This window comes from Cyprinus carpio, chromosome A23 (assembly GCF_018340385.1).
Source record: "Cyprinus carpio isolate SPL01 chromosome A23, ASM1834038v1, whole genome shotgun sequence".
NCBI classification, from domain to species: domain Eukaryota; kingdom Metazoa; phylum Chordata; class Actinopteri; order Cypriniformes; family Cyprinidae; genus Cyprinus; species Cyprinus carpio.
Genome location: NC_056594.1, coordinates 20,480,803 through 20,505,489, shown reverse-complemented (window position 1 = coordinate 20,505,489; position 24,687 = coordinate 20,480,803). Strand labels below are relative to the sequence as shown.

At 39.7% G+C, this 24,687-nt stretch overlaps 1 protein-coding gene across 1 annotated transcript; it reads right to left on the bottom strand.

Annotated features, from left to right (window-relative positions):
- Positions 1-845: 845 nt before the first annotated feature.
- On the bottom strand, positions 846-21,235 carry tec (tec protein tyrosine kinase). Its single transcript, XM_042713853.1, has 18 exons — positions 21,115-21,235; positions 18,077-18,250; positions 17,895-17,999; positions 17,705-17,786; positions 16,657-16,785; positions 15,456-15,502; positions 15,178-15,374; positions 14,403-14,468; positions 13,920-13,974; positions 13,762-13,841; positions 9,926-10,059; positions 9,671-9,745; positions 6,131-6,302; positions 5,836-6,052; positions 5,176-5,240; positions 4,094-4,212; positions 2,870-3,027; positions 846-1,180 (listed from the first exon to the last, which is right to left on the bottom strand). Exons 2-18 carry the CDS (start codon positions 18,212-18,214, stop codon positions 1,100-1,102), a joined length of 1,920 nt encoding a protein of 639 aa, XP_042569787.1. The 5' UTR covers positions 18,215-18,250; positions 21,115-21,235; the 3' UTR covers positions 846-1,099.
- Positions 21,236-24,687: the final 3,452 nt, after the last annotated feature.

Below are 24,687 nucleotides of genomic sequence, written 5' to 3'. Positions count from 1 at the left end.
GTGTTTGTCTGATCACAGTTTGAGTCAGAAAACATGATTTCTCGTATGTTCAGAAGAAACAGTCCCAACATTTCCTGAGAATGAGCTTTAAATGGAAATTTCACCCAGATATCATCATTTACTTAAGCTGATGCCATTTCTCAAAATATCTTCGTTTTCCACAGAATGAACGACCTGAGGGCGAGTAAATGATGATAGAATGATCATTTTTGGATGAATTAAACATCCCAGATAGCACAGGTACGTCTGCAGGAGGTCTGTTAAAGATCTGCTGTGTGCAAACATCAGTTTTACATTCATTCTAAATCATAAACATCTTAAAGACATCTTCTAAACGTCTATTTGACATCTGATAGGAAACGTCCTGCAGACGTACAGGAGATGAGCAAACACTCTAAAACACATCTAGCAGATCTTGATACAGACTCAAACAGAGACTCTGTGATGTGCTATAAAGCTGCTGAGGTAATTATAGAGGAAAGACTCATATTTGCTTCTCAAACACCATAACGCACGTCAAGTCACGAGCGTCACGTGCAGATCAGAGGCACTTTCTCGAGAACTGATGTTTCTACATGAGCCACATCCTTCCGGTCAGCTTCCTTCTGCTTTCTGAGTGTGAGTGAGTTTAAGTTTGTCTTACCTTCAGTCACGAGGAACGCAAAATCACCGACCGACATCTGCAGCGACAGGAGTGTGTGTGTGTGTTCGTTCAGATATCAGGAGGCACATCTGATTAGCCTCAGTGTTCATGAATTAATGATGATTGAAATGAATGAGGAAAATACTGTGTGTGTGTGTGAGAGAGAGAGAGAGAGAGAGAGAGAGAGTTCAGTGACACCGACTCCATCAACACTCGTCTGGGGTTTATTAGACACTTTACAGCAGATCGACACACATTCAGAATGACTCGGTCACAGTCATAAATACAGACTCATATGAGGAGGAATCAAGCGCTGAAGCGTCTCACTGGGGCCCGGAGCCCTTCCGCATGGCCGGTGAAGATCTGGATCCGCGGCGCGGCCCCCGAGCCGATGCGAAGCCATCACGAGCTCACGAGGAGTGCGCCGATTGGAGCGTCAGGCCGTCCAATCAGAGCTCACGATGCGGGTCCGTCGGCCTCCAGCTCGTCTGTGATCATCAGTGAGAGCTCCGTGAAGCTCGGACGCTCATCCGGTTTCTGACAAACACACACGCATCACAACATTTGCATTTGACAAAAAGGAAAACATTGTATGTACAGGCGCGATCCGAATAAGTTATGCTTAAATTTCCATTGTTATTCAAACAGCGACTAAATTACATAGAGAAATCAAACAAAGCTTTCCCCATTCTCAATAATTCAAGTTTTTATATGAATCTCTGAAAGGAACAGACTGTCTTCAGAAAAGTGTTAGCTGTGTTTTAATTCTATCTGATAAAATCAGCATCTGATGGGTGGCAGCTGCTTTGTTTAGTGCCGTTACCGGGGAAACCGCTGTATTTCTGCCACTCTAGAGCGCCTCCTGCTGTCAGATAATGAATGCATTTTCAATAAGCCCGTCTGCAGTTTTTGTTCAGACCAGTATGAAAATCCACCCAGATAACCCAGGTTTAAGTTGGCATAACAATTTATACTTTAGTCATATAGTCAATGTTCTTAAAAAAAAAAAAAAAATTTGGTTTAAATGCTCAGTTGTGAGGTTTATCATTTTATCTTTTGTTTTTGTGAAAACCTGTATCTTAAATGTAAATCAGTTGCTATTTTGTGTTCTACAACACGAAAGAAAGCAATTATAATGTACATGAAAAATGTAGAAACACCGGACACAGCTATAGGGCACCATTGAGCAGCAGCATCACAACAAAAAAAGACCCTCAAAGTTGATCCAGGTGAATGTGTGCAAATATATAGGGACCTATTGTTATAATATGCGGCGCTTTAAAAAAAAGTAAAAAGAAATATGCAGCATGAGCAGATCATTGTCACTTAAGTCAGTTTCACTAAGGTGACTTAATTAGGGAGAGAGGGAGGGTAAACCATCAGGAGTCCAAATTAGGAAAAAAGAAGAGGGGAAATGTGCAAAGATAAACAGTATCTATAACTCATCTTGCTAATATATCACTTATGCTAGTCCGTCGTGTTTTCACTAGCTCAAAGTCTAGCAAGACTTCGACATAACACTCAACGCAAACAAAAACAGACAGTTACCAGAGTCTTCAGCTGGCTGGTAACGTTATTTAGCAACTATAATAACATAAAAATCTAAATAAAAGAGTGAAGTCAAAGAAATTGATCAGCTAAAGACACGATTTCCATGTCCTTCCTCATTTGTAAGTCATTGGGCCTCATCCACGAAATGATAAATTCACATAATTTGCGTGTAAAATCTATCCTCACGAACCCTGTTTAAATCTCAGATTTGATAAATGATTAAACAGATTAATAAATGTATGTTAATGAATTCCAGTCATTCATAATAGTGGACATGTTCACGTGTATTCACAATTAGCATAACCCTGCCCATGTGCACAGGAGCCTGTTTGATTTTCTCAGGCTCCAGTAATTTAGATAAATGCAAATAATACTAACTGTCAACTATAAATGATTCAATGAAAGAGTCAAGCTTGCAAACTAAATATTACTGGTGCTCAGAATAACAGTCATCGACTATTTAAGAAAAGCATTTTCACATTTGACTCATTATTTTGGTGAACCGTGTTATCAAATGCAGTGTTGACAGTTTGCCTACAAGAGCACGCCACTTTCATGAATCATTTGAATCACAAGCGATTAACCCCACGAGTGTGAATAAATCATCAGGAGAACGTCCTGAACACACACTGAGGTCCCTAATGTCAGTGAGGCTGTGAAGGACTCAGCCGTTACCTCCATCCAGCACATCTTCATGATGCTGTAGATGTGCGGAGCCGCTTTCTGGGGCCGATAGAGCCGGTGTCCCTGAGTGACCATCATCACTACCTCGTGGTTCTGATTGTGTTCGAACGGCATCTTCCCCTCCGTGAACACCTCCCACATCAGCACACCTGAGGAGCACACAATCATCATCATCATCCTCACATCATAATTACCATCATCATCACATCATCATCATCATCATCCTCACATCATAATTACCATCATCATCATTATCATCATCATCCTCACCATCATCATTACATCATAATTACCATCATCATCACCATCATCATTACCATCATCCTCACCATCATCATTACATCATAATTACATCATCATCACCATCATCATTACCATCATCCTGGGGAAGTCGTGGCCTAATGGTTAGAGAGTCGGACTCCCAATCGAAGGGTTGTGAGTTCGAGTCTCGGGCCGGCAGGAATTGTGGGTGGGGGGAGTGCATGTACAGTTCTCTCTCCACCTTCAATACCATGACTTAGGTGCCCTTGAGCAAGGCATCGAACCACCAACTGCTCCCCGGGCGCCGCAGCATAAAAATGGCTGCCCACTGCTCCGGGTGTGTGTTCACAGTGTGTGTGTGTGTTCACTGCTCTGTGTGTGTGCACTTCGGATGGGTTAAATGCAGAGCATGAATTCTGAGTATGGGTCACCATACTTGGCTGAATGTCACGTCACTTTCACTTTCACTTTTTTTCATCCTCACCATCATCATCATCATCCTTACCATTATCATTACATTATAATTACATCATCATCATCATCATCCTTACCATTATCATCATTATTATCCTCCTCACATCATCATCACCATCATCATTACCATCATCATCACCATCATCATTACCATCATCCTCACCATCATCATCATCATCATCATCATCATCCTTACCATTATCATCATTATTATCCTCACCATCATCATCACCATCCTCACCATCATCCTCACCATCATCATCACCATCATCATTACCATCATCATCATCATCATCATCATCATCATCATCATCATCCTTCTCATCACCATCATCATCATCACCACCATCTTCATCATCATCATCATCATCATCATCATCATCATCACCATCATCATCAACATCATCATCACAATCATCATCACCATCATCATCATCATCATCGGTGCACTCATGCAGCGTCACATGCTGATCTACTGACCGAATGACCAGACGTCAGATTTGCTGCTGTATTTGCAGAAGTTGAAGACTTCAGGCGCGGACCACTTGACAGGGAACTTGGCTCCAGAGGAGCTCCAGTACTGATCGTCCAGAACATACCTGCAGAAGAACACAGACGCTAGTGTTTCTTAAGCATGATCGTCTTTGTCTATTGATGAACTGTATTTTGATTCAATATTTACTCTTTCATATTTTGTATTTTCAGGGGATTTTAAAGTACTATATGGTGGTAAATAGTGAAGGATTTGTCTATATTAAATAAAAAAAGAAGCCTTTTTATATAATGCATTATGACAGTAGTTTTATAAAACGGTTAGTTCCGGTCCTTGATTCTGATCGGTTGAGCCACGTTCGAAACATACACCTTTGTTTACTTCTGTGTGTTGCTCGGCAACCACTTTGTTGCAACCACATCTGTTTCTGAGGAACTACATTGTTTTGTGGAAGAATACTTTTTTTATTAATATAATTACACTTTGATTGCTCTGTTTAATTTTGTGAAACCTTAATACGTATATGGAATAACCGTTTTATAAAAGGAAAAAGCCCCGTGAAGCCGTGGTTTACAGTGAATTAATAACAGCTAAGGGGGTTTACTCTTTATTACTCTACTGTTAATTATGAATACCTTTATAATGCATTATACATAAAGGCTTTAAGTAAAGTGTTACTAAATATTTCATATTTTCATTTAATACAGTGCTTCAGTTAAAAATATAGCAGAAGTATTTAAAATCTAAGTCAGGTTTAGCATGTGGATAGATGTTAGGCATGATCAGGGACGACTTGATTGTGGATGATTGATATTGCACACCAAAGAAATTGTGCTGTATTTTCATATTTTTCATTTCCTGTGGTACTCAGTTTTGACCGTGAACTATTTTTAAAAAACATTGTTTTTTTCTAAACATGTGCAAGACTTTTGTGTTCATATAGCAAGTGCAACAAAAGTCACTAAGTTTTATACCTTTCCAAATACAACACATCATTTTTCAGTCTAAAATGAGATTAGTTAACGAGCAGGATGTGTCTAAAGCAGTTATAAAGCAGACTCTCAGATACCTGGTCATCCCGAAGTCCGAGACCTTCACCACCAGCGAGCTGTTGACCAGACAGTTTCTGGCCGCCTGAAAAACACCAGAGCAGCCACGTGAGACCCAGATCACAGTAAGAAATTAATTTTGTAAACTGATCAAACGTGACAGTAAAGGCATTTCTAATGTTACAAAAGGTTTCTATTTCAAATAAATGCTGTTCTTCTGAACTTTCTATTCATCTGTGAATCCTGAAAAATAAAAAGTATCACAGTTTCCACAAAAATATTGTGCAACACAACTGTTTTCAACATTGATAATAATCAGAAATGTTTCTTGAGCAGTAAATCATCATATTAGAATGATTTCTGAAGATCACGTGACACTGAAGACTGGAGTAATGATGCTGAAAATACAGCTGCACATCACAGAAATAAATTACAGTTTAACAGAGATTCACACAGAAAACAGCTGTTTTACATTGTAATAATATTTCACAATATTACTGTATTTATGATTAAATACATGCAGCCCTGGAGAGCAGAAGAGACTTTGAAAAACATCCCTGAGTCCAGATTGTCTGAGCGCTGCAGTACTACAGAGTTTTCATACTCGTGTTGATAGTTGGTGTTTTATCTGAGCAGACACTGACAGCTTTGTTTGGTTCAGTGTGTGTGTGTTTTCTGACCAGGTCTCTGTGGATGAAGCCGTTCTGCTCCAGATGCTGCATGCCCTGGCTGACGTCGTGGCAGATTCCCAGCAGGTCCTGTGATCCCAGCATTCCTCGGCGCTGACGCAGGTAGTTGAGCAGGCAGCCCAGCTCCATGAACTCCGTCACCAGGTAAATGGGCTTCTGCTGCGTGCAAACGCCGTACAGCTGCACCAGGTTCCGGTGAGACAGGTTCCTGAGAGCACGGGACACACGTGAGGAACATCTGCTGACCTCTGACCTACATGTGTGTGTGTGAGAGAGAGACGCCTACATCATGATCTTGGCTTCCTCTATGAAATCATCTTCACTCATGGCTCCTTCCCTGATGGTTTTAATGGCCACTTTATGCTGCGCCCTCCATTTGCCCAGCCGCACCACTCCAAACTGACCGCTGCCCAGCTCCTTCATGAAGGTCAGCTCAGACGGGTTGATCTCCCATTTATCTGCACACACACACACACACACATATGCAGTTTCTTCACTCGTCACACCATCATCATCATCATGCTCCCAAACGACTTTGACAGCCAAACCCCTTTCCCTGAAACTTCAAGCTAAGGTTCTCTTAATGATCACAAATATATTATTTCATCTTTTTATGAAGTGTTTAAAGGTCAGTTCATTTCATTTCCTGAAAGCAAGCTGGTAGCAGCATTTAAACAAAAATGCATTTAACCCTCTGCTGTATCCAGAGTATGTGAGCGGAGTGGGGGCGGAGCGCGGAGGTGTGATTTTGACTGGAGAGAGGAGCAGATTTTTTAAAAGTCGGAGTGTTGTGGATTTCACTCGCTCCAAGAGCGCTCCACCACGAGTACAATTCATGCCAACGGCCCGTAATATAACTGCACATTTAGCAAGAATTCACGTTAAACATAATTAGCTAGAGCTTGATACAGATGGATCTCTCAAATCAGAAGGTTAATGACGGCAATAGCCGAGCGGGAAGTTACAGGCTAGTTCTCAAGGAGATTGTCTGTTCCTTTTACTGAATATTTTCGGGTTAAAGCATGATTTAAACAGGTACAGCACATTCACACACAATCGATTTCGCAATAATGCATTCAAACAAATGTAATCTTATAGTGCTACTTCATCTGTATCTGATTTTGAATGAGCAGAAATCTGTAACAAATGCATCGATCTGTAGATAAAATAACTGATGAAAATGTACTGTTATTTCCCTCACAAACAAAATTTGCACAGGAGAAAACAGCAATTATACCTTTTAATGCTGACAACCATGTTAATAGTTTGGCATGTGGTAGGAAAAAAATGTTTGCACACAATAGCCCACTTTGAAACTCTCCTGTTATTTTATTTATTTTATTTTTTATTTTATTATAGGCTACATTATGAACATAACATTTAAAACATACTAAAACACTTTAGCCACGGAGCGAAGGCGGAGCGGTGTTTCTGGTATCAGTGAGTGTGGAGTGGAGCAGGAGTGGAGTGATTATTAAATGCTCGGAGCACGGAGCAGAAATTGTTGCCGCTCCACTCCGCTCACATACTCTGACTGCATCAGAATGGTTTCAAACTTGGTAAAGGTTTTGGCACTTGCTGTGTGAACACACACACACATCATGGATATGATTAGAAAAGGTTAAGGTCCTGAAATAAGTATTCACACGTGTACTGTTCATGGTGAAAAATGACAGAATAGAAACGAATGGAAACAGATTTCACCTAGTGGAAACGTTTGGTACGGCAGCCAAACAAAGTCCGACTGAAAGATCTTTTTTTTGTGATATCAACTTCAAATTTGGAACACAACTCGTTTAGATTTTTAGAGTAGAACATGTATTGAAAAATATATTTCATATAAAAATGTAAACTTTTTTTTATAGCTTTTAACAAGTAATAAGTGGATCATAACTATTCCATAAATATAATTTAGTATCATAAAATGCCCTAAATATACAGAATAATAAACAAAATCCAAAAAATACCTGGTTGTGAAAATTTACACAACAGCTCAGTCTCCTTATTTAAATGTGACAGTTGAGAGAGACGGCAGCGGGTGGGCGTGGTTTCAGCGCTGCCAGAGGACACGCCCCCAGCGTTTGAGAGCAGAGAATACTGCTTACTTTTTCAAGATTCTGATACCTTATTTTAATGGCGTTTGTTATCACTCAGATTTGGTTGGTTGTGACAAACTCAAGAGTACACATTTAATATTGCTGTACATGGACTTTAAGAGCAATAAAAGATTTTTTTTCTTTTTTTCTTTTAAAATGAAATTATTTTAATTTACTACTTTTATGAGTTAATTAATGATTAGCTTTCCATAAACTCTGGGAAACTAAAGCTAGAATACACAACATGACGTTTGCCCTGGTTTACAGTCTGCAGATGTCGGTCAGTCAGATCTGGAAATCGTGTAGAGTGTGATGTCCATATTGTGAGTGAAACACATCATCAAAAAAAAGAAGAAAATATGTAGGGCAGGTCTTGATTCTGTGCATCAGTTGCTGATTGGATGTTGAGATGTGGGCGTGGCACTCAGAAATGGAGGCGGATCTGAACGTGACGCTGATTATTTTATCTTCAGACTGTAATTCCATCCAGTCAGAGCAGATCAAACATGTCTGATATTTTGAGCTGACATATATTGTGTGATGATCAGTTTCTCTCTTTATTCATGTTCAAAGTCCATAAGAGTGTGTTTTAAAGGGGTCATATGATGCTGCTAAAAAGAACATTATTTTGTGTATTTGGTGTAAAGAAAAACACATTAAAATAAAAAAAAAAATCATTATTCACAAAATAAACAACATTATTTCTCCTCCACTACCCCCCTCCTTAAGAAACGCGTAGATTATTACAAAGCTCATCGTTCTGAAAAGTTAAGTGTGCTCTGATTGGCCAGCTATCCAGCGCATTGTGATTGGCTGAATACCTCAAGCATGTGACGGAAATGTTACGCCTCTTAACATACTGTGATGCTGTGTCCCAGCGCGACGAGACAAAACCAATAAAACCCATTATAAACAAGGCATTTGTTGCATCCAGTGAGGACATAATTACTGATTATAATGACTTATACTGCCTTTTTATGCGTTACGTATCACGCATTGCGCTGCGTAAACATAAAACCATGTCTGCATTTGTGATCGGAGAAACGACAAACGACAAGCGCTACTCTACACTGCTCAAAACTCACATCTGAATCATCAGTGGCAAATTCTTTAAATATGAATAAGTACTTACAGGCTGTGAGTCGGAAGCGCCAGACTGTCCTTGCAAATTTGGAACTGCCCCACTTTATAGAAACAGACACTGGCATTGTAGGCTACTCTTACAGGAAACTGTCCTCGTCCTCCGTAAAATGCGCTGCACACATCTGAAGATTTGGGTTGAACTGTTCTGGAACAGTGTTGTAAATACAACTTAACCACTGATTTCTAGTGTCCTCTTTTGGAAAACCAAACAAAGTAGTTTTGCTTTCACAAGGAAACACACTGTGTCTCCACAACATGGCACCGGTGGCAACAGCGAGAATAAAAGCCACGCCTTCTTTCTTTGCGTGAACATTTGGGCGGCATTATGCAAATCTTCCCTCATCGTGACATAGACATGGGGGTGTGTTAGAACGAGCCGTTTTAGGAGGGCGTGGACGAGTCTCAACTTTTATAAAGAATATCTCTTTGGATTTGAGACTTTAGTCTGTGCAACTACACAGATCTTCTTTATGCACCAAGAGCTTGTAACACTCCAAAGAGAAAGGAAAACTTGAAATCGCATCATTTGACCCCTTTAAGATCTGTTGAGGATGTGTTTTCCAGCCATTAGTGTGTGACTGTGTTACCGTAGCTGAATCCTGCTGTTTTAGGAGCTTCTCTCGTCTGATCGCCGACAGGATGACGGAGCCTGGAAACAAGTCCTACACACACACGCACACTATTACACATTTACACAAAAATGTGTCTGCTTTGCTGTAACTGTAGGCAGTCTGTGTGTGTGTGTGTGTGTGTGAGAGAGAGAGAGAGTGTGTGTGTGTGAGAGAGAGAGAGTGTGTGTGTGTGTGTGTGTGAGAGAGAGAGTGTGTGAGAGTGTGTTGTACCTGCGGCGTTGTGTTTGTGGTACTCTATGAGTTCAGGAATGCTGTTGAAGATGTATTTCTCAGCCAGGTAAAACTGTTTTGGTGAGCCATTTGTTTCTTTAATCTGGTAATGTCTGACTGTAGCTGCTCCGTCCCTGAAAACCAGTACATTTAACACACACCATCAGCACCACATCATGCAGACGTATGTGTGTGTGTGCGTGTGTGTGAGAGCGTGTGTGTGTGTGTGTGTGCCTCTTCTGACTATTATTAATTCACAGTGGTGTATAAAGTACCTGAAAGCCATACTCAAGTAAAAGTACAGATATCTTACCAGAAAATGACCAGAAAAAGACTAAGTCACAAGTTAAAGAAACCGTACAAGTCAATGCAAAATGGAAAAAGAAGCAAATAAATATATATAAAAAATATTCATACACAGCTTAAGTAGCAAGATTGTGTTCAGTTTTAACTCTTTCTTCCATTTTGTATTTTTGGGTAAGAATAAGAAGCACTTCATCTGGTGTCTTTCATTCCAACATAAGAAAACATTTCTGGAATCTGCATCTGAAATAGCATTAAGCATTTACGGTCTCAGAGGGGACATGGATGCATTTAAACTGCAGTTACAGATGCATAAACAGACCTATTGTTTTGTATTTTTAACAGTGAATACTGACATTTGAAATAATTTAAAACATTAAAAAAATGGTCAAAATGTGAAATTAAAACCGCCAGTAGGTGGCAGCAAGTGACTGTTAATGAGTGAGTCATTGAGCTTCAACCGATTCATTTAAATGGATGATTCTTTCAAAAACAAAGCATTTTACTGTGTTAATGAGTGAATCACTGAATCATTTATTCAACCAATTCATTCAAAAAGCTGACTCATTCAATAAGTAAACACCGTTTATTGTTCAGAGATGCAAAGCAGTGCTGTGATCTTTGTTTGGAACTATTTTCATTGGCAAAATTGAGCAAAAACAAGCTATATTATGTCTAAAATGTAAGTCACATTGCTTTACTGAACTTACATAAACTGATTATTAAATGTGTTTATGGCACGCTTATATCTGCAGAAAAACGGTACTCTTTGTGTGATTAAGGTAACTATATTTAATTATATAAATATAAAAAGCATACAGAAGCATTTTTGGCATCTACAATTTAGAATCCCTTGAATTTAGAGTTTTAAAAGATTAATAAATCAATATGCGTGCACTCTGTGTGTGATTTGGTGATATAGCCTACTTGATAATGTCAGATCACACATCATTACAACAACACTTAACCATATTATTGCAGACGATGCTGTATCACACACCCCAGACTCAACTTGAGAAGGAAATGAAATCAACCGCAATTGTGTGCGCACTTGTTTGCACATGAGCATGATTCTATCTTGCAAACGGCAGATAATTGATTCGTCAAACCTGCTTTCCTGCAGTCCATGTTCTTCTGACTATTTTGTAGTAGGTAACCAATATGCTTCAGGGAAATGTACCGGAGTAAACATATACATTTTAATTAGGAAATGTAGTGGAGTAAAAGTAAAAGTTGGCAGAAATATAAAAACTCAAGTAAATTACAGATACTCCCAAAAAATACTTAAGTATGGTAACAAAGTATTATTACTTTGTTACATTACACCACTGTTAATTCATCATTGTCATTTCGATATGTCCCCAAAACCTTCAAACTGGCTGTTATTAAGCCTCTCATCAAAAAACCACAACTTGACCCCAAAGAACTAGTTAATTATAGACCGATCTCGAATCCCCCTTTTCTGTCCAAGATACTAGAAAAGGTAGTATCCTCACAATTATATTCCTTCTTAAAGAAAAATGTCATCTGTGAGGATTTCCAGTCAGGATTTAGACCGTATCATAGTACTGAGACTGCTCTCCTTAGAGTTACAAATGACCTGCTCTTATCATCTGATCGTGGTTGTATCTCTCTATTAGTGCTATTGGATCTTAGTGCTGCGTTCGACACTATTGTCCACAACATTCTTTTGCATAGACTAGAACACTTCGTTGGCATTAATGGAAGTGCATTAGCATGGTTTAAATCATAATTATATGACCGCCATCAATTCGTACCATTGAATGAAGAGGTATCATATCTATCACAAGTGCAGTATGGAGTACCTCAAGGCTCAGTACTAGGGCCATTACTCTTCACGCTTTACATGTTACTCTTGGGAGATATCATCAGGAAACACCGTGTTAGCTTTCACTGTTATGCTGATGATACTCAGCTCCTTATTTCTTTGTGGCTCAGCGAAACATACCAATTTGAAAAACTAACGGAATGCATAGTCGATATAAAAAACTGTATGATGAGTAATTTCTTACTGCTAAATTCTGAAAAAACAGAGGTGTTAATTATAGGACCTAAAACCTCCAGATATAATAACCTAGAACACTGTCTAATGCTCTGTCAATTCTTCGTCATCAGTTAGGAACCTAGGTGTGCTATTTGATAGCAACCTTTCCTTAGAAAGCCACGTTTCTAGCATTTGTAAAACTGCATTTTTCCATCTCAAAAATATATCTAAATTACGGCCTATGCTCTCGATGTCAAATGCAGAAATGTTAATCCCGCTGCGTTTATGACCTCAAGGTTAGATTATTGTAATGCTCTATTGGGTGGTTGTTCTGCACGCTTAGTAAACAAACTCCAGTTAGTCCAAAATGCAGCAGCTAGAGTTCTTACTAGAACCAGGAAGTATGATCATATTAGCCCGGCTCTGTCAACACTGCACTGGCTCCCTATTAAACATCGCATAGATTTTAAAATCTTGCTTAATACTTATAAAGCCCTGAATGGTTTAGCACCTCAGTATTTGAACGAGCTCTTATTGCATTATAGTCCTCCACGTCTGCTGTGTTCTCAAGCGCCCAAACTCTGGAATAACCTACCTAACATTGTTCGGGAGGCAGACACACTCTGTCAGTTTAAATCTAGATTAAAGCCCCATCTCTTTAACCTGGCTTACACATAACACACTAATACACTTCTAATATCCAAATCCATTAAAGGATTTTTAGGCTGCATTAATTAGGTAAACCGGAACCGGGAACACCTCCCATAACACCCGATGTACTTGCTACATCATTAGAAGAATGGCATCTACGCTAATATTAGTCTGTTTCTCTCTTATTCCGAGGTCACCATAGCCACCAGATCCAGTCTGTATCCAGATCAGAGGGTCACTGCAGTCACCCGGATCCAGTCTGTATCCAGCCCAGATGGTGGATCAGCACCTAGAAAGGACCTCTACAGCCCTGAAAGACAGCGGAGACCAGGACTAGAGCCCCAGAGACAGATCCCCTGTAAAGACCTTGTCTCAGACGACCACCGGGACAAGACCACAGGAAACAGATGAGTCCTCTACACAATCTGACTTTGCTGCAGCTACTATTGTCCTTCTGCATTGACACTATTTTCCTATTTAATACTGTAAAGTTGCTTTGACACAATCTGTATGGTTAAAAGCTCTATATAAATAAAGGTGACGACTTGACTTATGTGTGAGTGTGTGTGTGTATGTGTGTGTGTGTGTGTGTGTGTGTGTGTGAGTGTGTGAGTGTGTGTGTGTGAGTGTGTGTGTGTGTCCTGTGTTGAGTGTGTGTTTGTGTGTGTAATACTGTAAAGATGCTGTGAGTGCGTGTGTTGTGAGTGTGTGTGTGTGAGTGAGTGTGTGTGTGTGAGTGAGTATGTGTGTGTGAGTGTGTGTGTGTGTGTGTGTGTGTGTGTGTGTGTGTGTGTGAGTGTGTGTGTGTATGTGTGTGTGTGTGTGTGTGTGTGTGTGTGAGTGTATGAGTGAGTGTGTGAATGTGAGTGTGTCTCACCCTGTATTCCTGGTGTACAGTGACACAGTGTACGTCCCTGTATTACTGGACACTCGAACCATAAATCCACCGTCTTTAGCCTAAATACACACACATACACATTAATAAAATATGTTTAACACAGTAACACTGATACAGACACACACAAACACACACACCTCTTTCCTGAGCTGCTCTTCAGCTTTGTTACGATTGACATTTTTACAAAACCATCTGAAACACAAAACACAAACGTAATCAAGTGAAGTTTAAAATCTGACCATAAAATACTACCCTAAATATACAGACAGACAGTGCTTATGCGTTTGCACACAAGTGAACGTTTCAATCACTATCTGAAGCTGATGAATGTCTAAAGAGAGCAGAGCTGGAATACACTGAAAGAAATCTGGTGCTGGATTCACTTTGAAACCATTTTCACTCAGAAATTGCTAGTAAATTGAACAAATGATAACAAAAATCAGCAAGTAACGCATTGAATTAAACCCGATAGTTACAAATTGAACTCAAATATAAGAGTTTTCCTTTGTCACACATGTTCAACATTACATCATTCCCTGACCTCTGTGTGATTTCCTAACAGCATTATCACTGCGCTCTTACTCTAACACGAGGAGAATCATGTGATTGATTTGACTCACATGAACTGCTCCAGCGTGTCTGATTCCTTCTCAGTCACATAGTTGCTCGGGATGTAGCCCTCCTCTCTAAAACACACAACAACCACAAGAATCACACACTAAAAACATACACAATTGAACGACCAAATTAAGAAGAACATATTAAAAAACCATTCTATTAACCATACCATCACTTTGTCATAAGCATCACTGGACTTTAGGTCACATTATAATTATTACCACATGCAATGATGTTACACTTGACAGGTCCTGTATTGCTCCGTTCAATAATGTCATAAGGCTGATTAAAACATCTCAATAATCCACAAGTAATCCACACTCATCCACATCATTATGAGTCTATAATCCATAATAACACTTCCTGCAGTGAAAAAGTGCATCTGCTGTTGTCTCTCACATCAAAATCCAGACACATATTTGTTTAGAGCTGTTTAAACGCTGCTTGATCTGTGCAGATTTCTCTCCTGATTCACACCAGAACACTTTTTCACTGGAGGAAGTGTTATTATGGATTATAGACTCTGTGTATTTGAGTTAAAAACGTCTTAATGCTGGATGTGTTTCATCTTTTGTCTTCTCCAGATGTTCACTGATGGACTGGAGTGCTGTGGATTACTTGTGGATTATTGAGATGTTTTTATCAGACTCTCATTCTGACGGCACCCATTCACTGCAGAGCATCCATTGATGAGACACTGATGCAGTGCTACATTTCTACAAACCTGATGAAGAAACACACTCATCTACATCTGAGATGGTCATTTGTCAGACGCACCCGTGTTTGTTCCGCGCTTTGTACCAGTTCACGTCACACTTCTCCAGGATCACATACTCCTCGCCCTTCATCAGCGTCAAATCATGAGGCTCCAGCGCCTCGAAGTCATACAGTGCGATGACCACTTCCTCTTGAGGGTCCGCCTCTTCCTGTGCCGTCTCAACTGCGGGTGGCGGGGGAGGCGGGGGCCGGCGTGTTTGGGTGAAAAAGGACTAATTAATTATGTTCGTATGCTTTGAGGAATGACTGAAGTGACACAGCGACAGACAGAAGCTCACCGTGCTGCTCTCGTCTCCAGGAACAGGAGGAAGAGGTTTGCGTGAAACTGTGAAGATGAGAAATAATTATTTCTGACTGTTTAAGTGTTAAAACATCAACTTCCTGTAGCAACACTAAGGCTTGTCAGCCACTTCCTGTGGGTGCCACCCCATCAATGTGAAAACACATGCAAATTTAGAGAATATTTAATGTGAAGCTGAACAAATGTAAATGTAGTGTGAAGAATCGGCGTAATAACCAGCGGCAGACTGATTTTCTCTTCTGTAAGGCGTCTAGCAAAACAAACAAAAAAAGTAGTGACTCGTTTTTTCATCAGTATCGTAAAATATATTCAAGGGGAGCAGATCACAGAAAATAAAAGAATGAGGGCGGGACTTGTTTCTGTGCACCGGCTGTTGATTGGATGTTGAGATGTGGGTTAGTGTTATTTTAGTATCTTTTAGAGATATTATTATGGATTTTACTAGTATTTTTAATTTAGGTTTGTTTTTGTTATGTTTTTACATGTAAATATTTGTAGTTTTATATTTCTATAGTATTTATAGTTTATACAGTTTTTATTTCATTTCAGTTTTAATGTATAACATCAGGTTAAACAAAATAAAAAATAATGCATAAACAAAATTAAAAATATCACATATATATATTTTAACATTTCATTTAACATCAAAAATAAAACAAGAATTGAAAATTTCTGTTTTTATTTTTAGTTTCAATTTAGTTAATTATAATAACCCTGATGTGGGTGTGGCTCTCAGAATTGGAGGCGGGTCTTAATGTGACCTTGCAGTGGATTATAATAAAGGGGCGGAGTTTAATAGTGTAAAAAAGATGATTCCATAAATAACACACAAATTTAAAAAAAATAAAACATACAATAACAAACTGATCAAAAAAAAATCAAAAAACACACAATTAAAAATTACACAAAAATATAAACAACATGCATTTAGAAATTAGCTAAACATGTATACATTTTCAATGTAATGTATGTCCAAAGTGCACACACACAGCAGTGAACACCTCAGTCTTGGTATTGCCGGCCCGAGACTCGAACCCACAACCTTAGGGTTAGAAGTCTAACTCTCTAACCACTAGGCCACGACTTCCCCAATTTGTTATATGTTGATTCTGCATTCATTTATCTATCCTGTGAAAACTGTTCATATTTCCCTGCTGGAAGCACTCCGGGACTCTTACTGTCTCCGAACAGGTTGTATCCCTCGCAGCCCGGGGCCAGTTTATCCACCTGCCCACAGCACAGCCACTCGCCCTCCTGCCAGAACTGAGGGTGGAACTTAGCTGCGATCTGAACGTTATTCCTGATCTCTGGAGGACAGGAAAACACGTCAGAAACATATCACATCATCACATCATCTGAAGACCCGACGCGACTTCCTTCATAACCCAGCGAGGCAGAAAACAATCAAGTCAAAAAAACAGCATCACCAAATAAGGTATTACTTTTAGCAAATCAGCTGAATTTTTTTTTTTTTTTTTTTTTGTTATATGTCAGGTGTAGATGTGGGTGATTTTTGAGCATGTGTGTAATGTATATCAATAAGCTCTCACATTTACAAGACACAGTGTATACACTCAAAACCTCTGAAACTACTGAAGAAATAGTCTCACTTCCACAGAGAACTACTGACACACTGTTGAAGAGAGAAGAGGTCGTAATATACCGAGGCACAAATATATATATCCAAATGATTATCAATAAAAACTTTTTATCACATACAGATTTTTTAAAACTAAATAAGAATGAAGATTTTTTTTAGATGATATATATTTATCAGCTTTAATGCACTTATCAAAATAACAAAAGCAGTCGAATGTCAAAAAAATTCTGAGAATGTATCTTTTTTTTTTTTTTTATACAATACGCAAAAGAGTGGAAAAGAAATCAGTGCTAGTCATTGTGTGCAGTAGTTCATGCATGTGAAAATGAGCTGAGAACTGAACAAACGGTTCTAATCTTGATCAGATTCAGACAGGAATCATGTGTTTGTGGTGTTTTTCTGCTGATTAAGTGAAATCACAAGACTTCTTCACCACACAAATGCTTGTCAAAAGCAAAACTGCTACAAAATACAGTTAGAAAGTGTGACTTGAAAGAGCAAAACATGCATTGCAATATGCTTTTTTTTTTGTTTTTTTAATCAGCACCCCAAATTAGATGCAGGGTCATGTGATCAGCCAGAAAACAGAAGTTAAATGAAATATGTATCAAGCGAATCCCACTGACCTTCCTTGAGGTTCTGGACCCAAACGCTTCGACTCTCGTTACTGGGAGCAAAAATATACAGCGTGATGGCATCATGAATAACCTGCAGACAGAGAGACAGAGAGACACGATTCCTGATGGCTGTGCCAGTGTTTCCGTACTTCTACACACTATGAGCACTGGTAATGAGCAAGTACATACTACGTCTGACCTGGAAGGGATATTTGTTCTGGCAGGGGATGATGGTGGTGTTGTTCTTCACGATCTCCACACACCTGATCCGCTGCAGATCCACCGAACCCTTCTTGAACCTCTTCTGTAAAACACGCAGGAACACGTGAACACGCTGCGCAGCGCTCCTGATGCGTGTTGTCTCGAGCTGCGTTCGCTCACCTCGGCTCGGAGCTCATAGTACGTCAGCTTGCTCTTGGTCAGCACAAACACTCTCTCCTTATAGTTGAGCGGAGACGTTCGTTTCTTCTGCTGAGAGCGTTTGATCAACGTTTCTTCAAGAATGGGTGCCAGACTCATCTCTGAGGGATCTGAATGCCCAGAACTGCCATGGGCCTTCTGCAGATCAGCTTTCTTAATTGCTTTATCTGCGTTCTCTGCAGAGCAGATTTCTTTTCTCGAATTGCAAAACAACAACTTTCTTAATTTCTATATCTCTAAAAATCCAACCACAAAACAACCAAATATTTATGTGTCGAATTGCAAAACCACCAGGTGGTTCATTTTTATTTGTGTCAAAAGGCCTCCATTTCTGATCTGAGGATGCTCCAAAAACTGATCTCTAGAGCACATGGACCACACATGACTCTGAACGTCAGTCCACCTGTCATGATCAAATCACTCAACGGGTCACATTTACGGTCAGTTTATAAGAAGAGTCTCAGTCCTTCATTTTATGGAATACCATGATAAATATACGTCACATCAAAGCCAGACTACATTCTGCCCTCTCAGACTTTGCTGTGTAAATTGTGCCACGTCTGAGCAGTATTACACCGTCTGCGTAATGTCTATTCAGAAGCACTTCTGTCCCAGCTTTGCAGTGTACATTTGGCATTAGAGCACTAAAAGCCTCAAAGCGTCAGCTGGACAGCTTAAACTAGCAACAATTATATCCTAAAGGGACAGTTCACCCAAAAATGAAAATTACTCCATGATTTACTCAGCCTCAAACCATCCTAGGTGTGTATGACTTTCTTCTTTCAGACGAATCCAATCGGCACGCTTACTCTATTCTTTATAAAATCCTATATGGGTGAGGGCTGGCGCGGTTTGCTTCGTTAGCTTTCTTGAGTTGGTAAAAATCCCCGTTCATCTTGGGCGCCACTCCACCCATGTATCCTGGATACAGTAAACAGGGTGTTATTTTTCAGATAGTCCAAAAGAAGTCCAATAAGCAAGGCGGAAGCAACCATCCCCTGTACAGGCAAGACTAAAAAGTGCTCCCTACATCGGCTTTCCGGATTCCAAGGCTGGCCCCTCAATGAAGTGAATCAATGCGTTTGTGTAAAGAACAAAACAGCCGTATAAACGTCCCGGGGCAAACTTTATTGAAAAGTAGAGTCTACTAGTCTTCCGCATGACTGTCCTGCACACGTGTCAACATGGCGGCGGGGTATACTGTTCCCCCATACGTAGACGACGCAGTCGAAGTTCCGTGGGAACGTCTCAGAGACGTAACCATGGTTCCCTGAGTAAGGGAACAAGACACTGCAGCTCCCTGCCATGCTTCGGAGAAGCTTCAGCGAAATGTGAACGTTTTCCCGGTGCCGGTTTTTATAGTTGCACACGTCAGAGGCTGTCGCCGGCCACGTTGGTGTTTTTACATTTGAATGCTTCAGACACGGTCACGACGAGGTTCTCCCCATAGCGAACAATAGAGGACGCTGGTTTTCCCTACTCAGAATGAGCGATAAAATCATGAGTTGTTTTCCTAGAATGGCTTGCGGGCGAGTAAATCATGAGGTTATTTACAGTTTTGAGTGAACTATCCCTTTTTACTTAAGAGCGGTTCAAACACAGCCAGCTGCTGTTCACTCTGACAGACAAAAATGAGGCTTTAAATTCCAGGCTGATTATCTCTGGTGGGTCCAGACAGACTTGGAAGTTGTTATGTGTTATATGTTAAGTGTTATCCTGGTCATTTCTCAAAGTACCTGAATAAAACAGGATTTTCTTCTAGTTCTAGCTCTGAAACCATGGAATCTCAAACAGCCACAGAAAACTTAAAACATGAAAAAATGAAGACAAGTCTCAAAGCTGAAATGTTCTGCATGCACACTTCACTGATATTAGATGTTCCCTAAAAAACATGAGTGATCAGGGTCAGTCCAAAACTTGTTTACTGTATACATAATGTATATTAATATAACAAAACTGACCGTTTTTATTTTTATCTTGCTTGGTTTAACCACAGTGGCCATCTCTGAGTCAGAATGCACAACTAATTTTGGCTGTAAAGACGGAAACCTCAATATCTGAGCTCAGGATGGTCTCTAGTCTTTTCACACAATAGACTTTGAACTTCAGTCCAAATATCAGGATCAGACACTCAAAAGTTCACTCTCAGGATCATGATGGCTAGGGTTCAAGTCTCAGTAATAAGGCCTAGGCTGTGCCTGTTGTTGTTGTATGTGTTTGTTGTTCAGTAAAATGAACTAGAGAACAGTCAAGAAATTTAACTCTTTTCTATCATAATAACAACACAGGCCTATGATAATAGTTGCTTAATGTCTTTATAATAAACTCATCAATGCATCATATTGTATTATTTGTCTGATGATGTTCAATTATCCATGTTTCCATCCATCCATAATCAAAAGCATTTTACTATCGCACATGAATCAAGGTGATTTTGGCCTTTTATCAGAGACTTTTCAGTGTCCCACATCAGAAGCTGCAGGTTTTCTTTGCACTAAGAGCACTAATATGTCTATAATTTATTTTATGAATGTGTTATCTGCATTTTCTCTTTTGATTTGATTAGGACACATCCTGGGGTTTTTAAATGGTATTGGTTGTGGATTTAATGTTTTGGCTACACATCACAATATTTTACACAAGTCTGAAATGCAAAAAATGTCCCACTTTAGGGCAATTCACCTATGACTAAATGGAATGATTATATTCATTTAAACAGATTTTATTACAGACTTCACTTCAATATAACATAAAAAAAATCAGCACTAAACAAATAAATCAGATATAAAGACGATATGATTCCGCCGACAGCAGTAACATGACAAACCTGCTGTTTGTTTGTTTGTTTGATTGTTGAACAGAAACTCAGATAACCGCACATAAACTCATTTCACACATATCTGAACTTTCACTTTTACATAATCAAATAAATAGACTATGATGTTTTAATGACGCTCGAGCGCTTTACGATCAGCAATAAACATTAAAATAATTCTTACCTCCGCGTTCAGTTTTTCCGCGTCTAGACGTGTGTGTGTGTGTGTGTGTGTGAGAGAGAGAGAGAGAGAGAGAGAGAGAGAGAGAGAGAGAGAGAGAGAGAGAGAGAGAGAGAGAGAGAGAGAGAGAGAGAGAGAGAGAGAGAGAGTGTCTGCGGTCAGTGATCAGCAGGAAACATGAATCAAGGAAGTCCAGAGACTCGCGCGCGTCTGCTATTTATTTAACTTTATGTTTATATGTGATGCCCATGAAAACTCATTCTTCACCGTTTTGTTGTTTTTGAACATAGTAGTTTAATAGTTAATCTGACAGATGATGTACGGGTTAATTTGAAAGTTCCCGACAGTCAGATCACGTCATTTCCCACAGGCCACGCGCTCGTGCTCGTGCCCGTGCGAGTGAGTGTGTGTGTGTGTGTTTCCTCTTTGTTCGGTATGTGTGTGAAGGTTTGTACAGTAATATGCGTCCCAGTGTTTCCTACTTTCATACTACGCCCTTAAAATATGCACTCTTTTGATGAAGAGAGAGAACAACAACAAACTATCACGTCACAAAATTCATGTAAATTTCATGCAATTCATGTAACTTCCTGTCAGAGAGAAGCAGGTTGATCTGACAGTGACAGCCGTGGGTCTTTATGTGGAGAACTCTGCTCATAGTTTTTGTTTTGTTTTGTTTTTTCATAATAATGCATTTAAGAGTTAATGGCCAGACGGATGTTTATAAATGTTCACACTGTTGTTATCAGGGGCACAATTCAGGTCTGACTGGATAATGTTATATGAAGCACCAGTACTGCAAACAAGTTATACTTGTAGCCCGCCCTCTGAGGAATACTGAAAACATTATATATTCCTTCCTTGTATAATGTTATAAATTGAAGCAACACCTCCCCCTTTACCTACCTCATGTTTATAACAGTACTCTTGGGGTGTAGACTCATTTAAAATAATGTAATCATCAGGTTTCTGTCAAACAGAGCACATCTAGGTCATGATCAGTGATCATATCATTTACAAAAAGTGCTTTCATAGAAAGAGATCTGATATTCAATAAGCCAAGCTTTATCATTTGTTTATCCGTATTGCATCTGTTTTTAATTTGTTGAACCTCAGTTAAATTCCTACTCTTAAATTGGTTTGGACGTTTTTTGTATTTTCTAGTTCAGGGAGCAGACACAGTCTCTACGGTGAGCGTGATTTCACCAAACATCATGTTCCTGAAACAACATTCCAATCAACCAATCAGAACTGAGGGATAACTTTTCAGGAAATATCTGTTTTAGACTTACGATCGGGGTTAGGTGCTTCTACACTCTTGTTAATCAGCAATCATTTCACACTGATTTTAGGAATACATTATAGCTAGGGTTAGGGGTAGGGGTAGGGATTGGGTTAAGTCTATATTTTTGGACAGGGTTAGGGTTAGGGACAGTAATGTTGATCCAGGAACATGTCTAACTTGGCAAAATCACAGCAACCCAGTCTCTATTGCAGGGTTCCTCAATTAGTTTTCACAGAGGGCCAAATTCTGCCAACAATACCAAGCCAAGGGCCACTGAACTATAACGCAATGCTCTACCACTGAGCCACAGGAACACTGTGTAATAAATGGTTAATCTGACAAATGATATAAGACATATATATATCAGTGGTAGAGCATTGTGTTAGCAGCGCAAAAGGTTGTGGGTTCGATTCCCAGGGAACACACATGGTAAAAAAATGTATAGCCTAAATGCACTGTAAGTTGCTTTGGATAAAAGTGACTGCTAAATGCATAAATGTAAATATATATATATATATATATATATATATATATATATATACACACACTATATACACACACACTATATACACACTCACTGGCCACTTTATTAGGTACACCTATTCAGTTGCTTGGTAACACAAATCAGCCAATCACCTGAGGATACAATTCACACAGGCTCACCAAAACTGGACAACAGAAGATTGGAAAAACGTTGCCTGGTCTGATGAGTCTGGATTTCTGTGACATTTAGATGGTAGAGTCAGAATTTGGTGTAAAACAACATGAAAGCATGGATCCATCCTGCCTTGTCTCAACGGTCCAGGCTGGTGGTGGTGGTGTGATGGTGTGGGGGATATTTTCTTGGCACACTTTGGGCCCCTTAGTACCAACTGAGCATGGTTTAAACACCACAGCCTACCTGAGTATTGTTTCTGACCATGTCCATCCCTTTATGACCTACAGTGTACCCATCTTCTGATGGCTACTTCCAGCAGGATAATGCACCATGTCACAAAACTCAGATCATCTCAGACTGGTTTCCTAAACATGACAATGAGTTCACTTTCTCAAATGTCCTCCACAGTCACCAGATCTCAGTCCAGTAGAGCAGCTTTGGGATGTGGTGGAACGGGAGATTCACATCATGGATGTGCAGCCGACAAATCTGCAGCAACTGAGTGATGCTATCATGCCAATATGGACCAGAATCTCTAAGGAATGTGTGTGTATAATTATTATTATTACAATTATTATATTATTGTTGCTTTTGTTAAAATAATCATAAGATGGTCACAAGATAAATATTCAGATTATTTCCCCACAGTAGTCTGTTTTATTCAAACAATTATGAACATTTTTACATTACAGAATACAGAAGTTGTGGGAGTTGGGGAAGTCGTGGGCTAGTGGTTAGAGAGTTTGACTCCTAACCCTAAGCTTGTGGGTTCGAGTCTCAGGCTGGCAATACCACGACTGCTCCCCGGGCGCCGCAGCATAAATGATACCCACTGCTCCAGGTGTGTGTGTGTGTGTGTGTCACTGGCTGTGTGTGTGTGCACTTGTGGTGCATGGGGTCAAATGCAGAGCACCAATTCTGAGTATGGGTCACCATACTTGGCTGTATGTCACATCACTTTCACTTTCAAAGAAGAACTCTGCCTGTTGAATATTAAAAACAAATGAACAAACAAAATCTGGATCTCCATGTCTGTCATGCAAATCAACTGCTCCTGCTCATCTCCAGACTGGATCTCTCTCCGCTTCCCCTTATTGCAGATTCAATTATTAGATCTGTCAGTATTAATATTTTTATAGCCTACTTAGATTTTTGGGGGGATCAAACAGTAACACCGTGTGTCCCAACCAGACATGACGCGATAAATAAATATTTTGTTGCATCGCGACGCTTGCGTCAGGTGTAGACACGATATAAGTTAATGTCGCTTTCTGATGCTGCGTTTGAATTCTCATGCCACATTATTTGAAATTAGCGTGGGCCGCCTATTGAGGAACCCTGCTGTATAGTGTGATATCTAGGTGAAAGAGTCTCTATGTGTTGAGAATTAATGTCTGTATGTGTGAACGGGGCTATTACAGTTTTTTACAGCGTAAAAAGTGGACTCCCACCTGTCCCCTTTCTCTGGCACCAGTCTTTGGTGTAGATCTTCTAAAATCTCACATTTATGCAGGAGTGCACTTTTCATTACATTTACATTTACATTTAGTCATTTAGCAGACACTTTTATCCAAAGCGACTTACAAAATGAGGACAATGGAAGCAATCAAAATCAACAAAAGAGCAAGTGCTA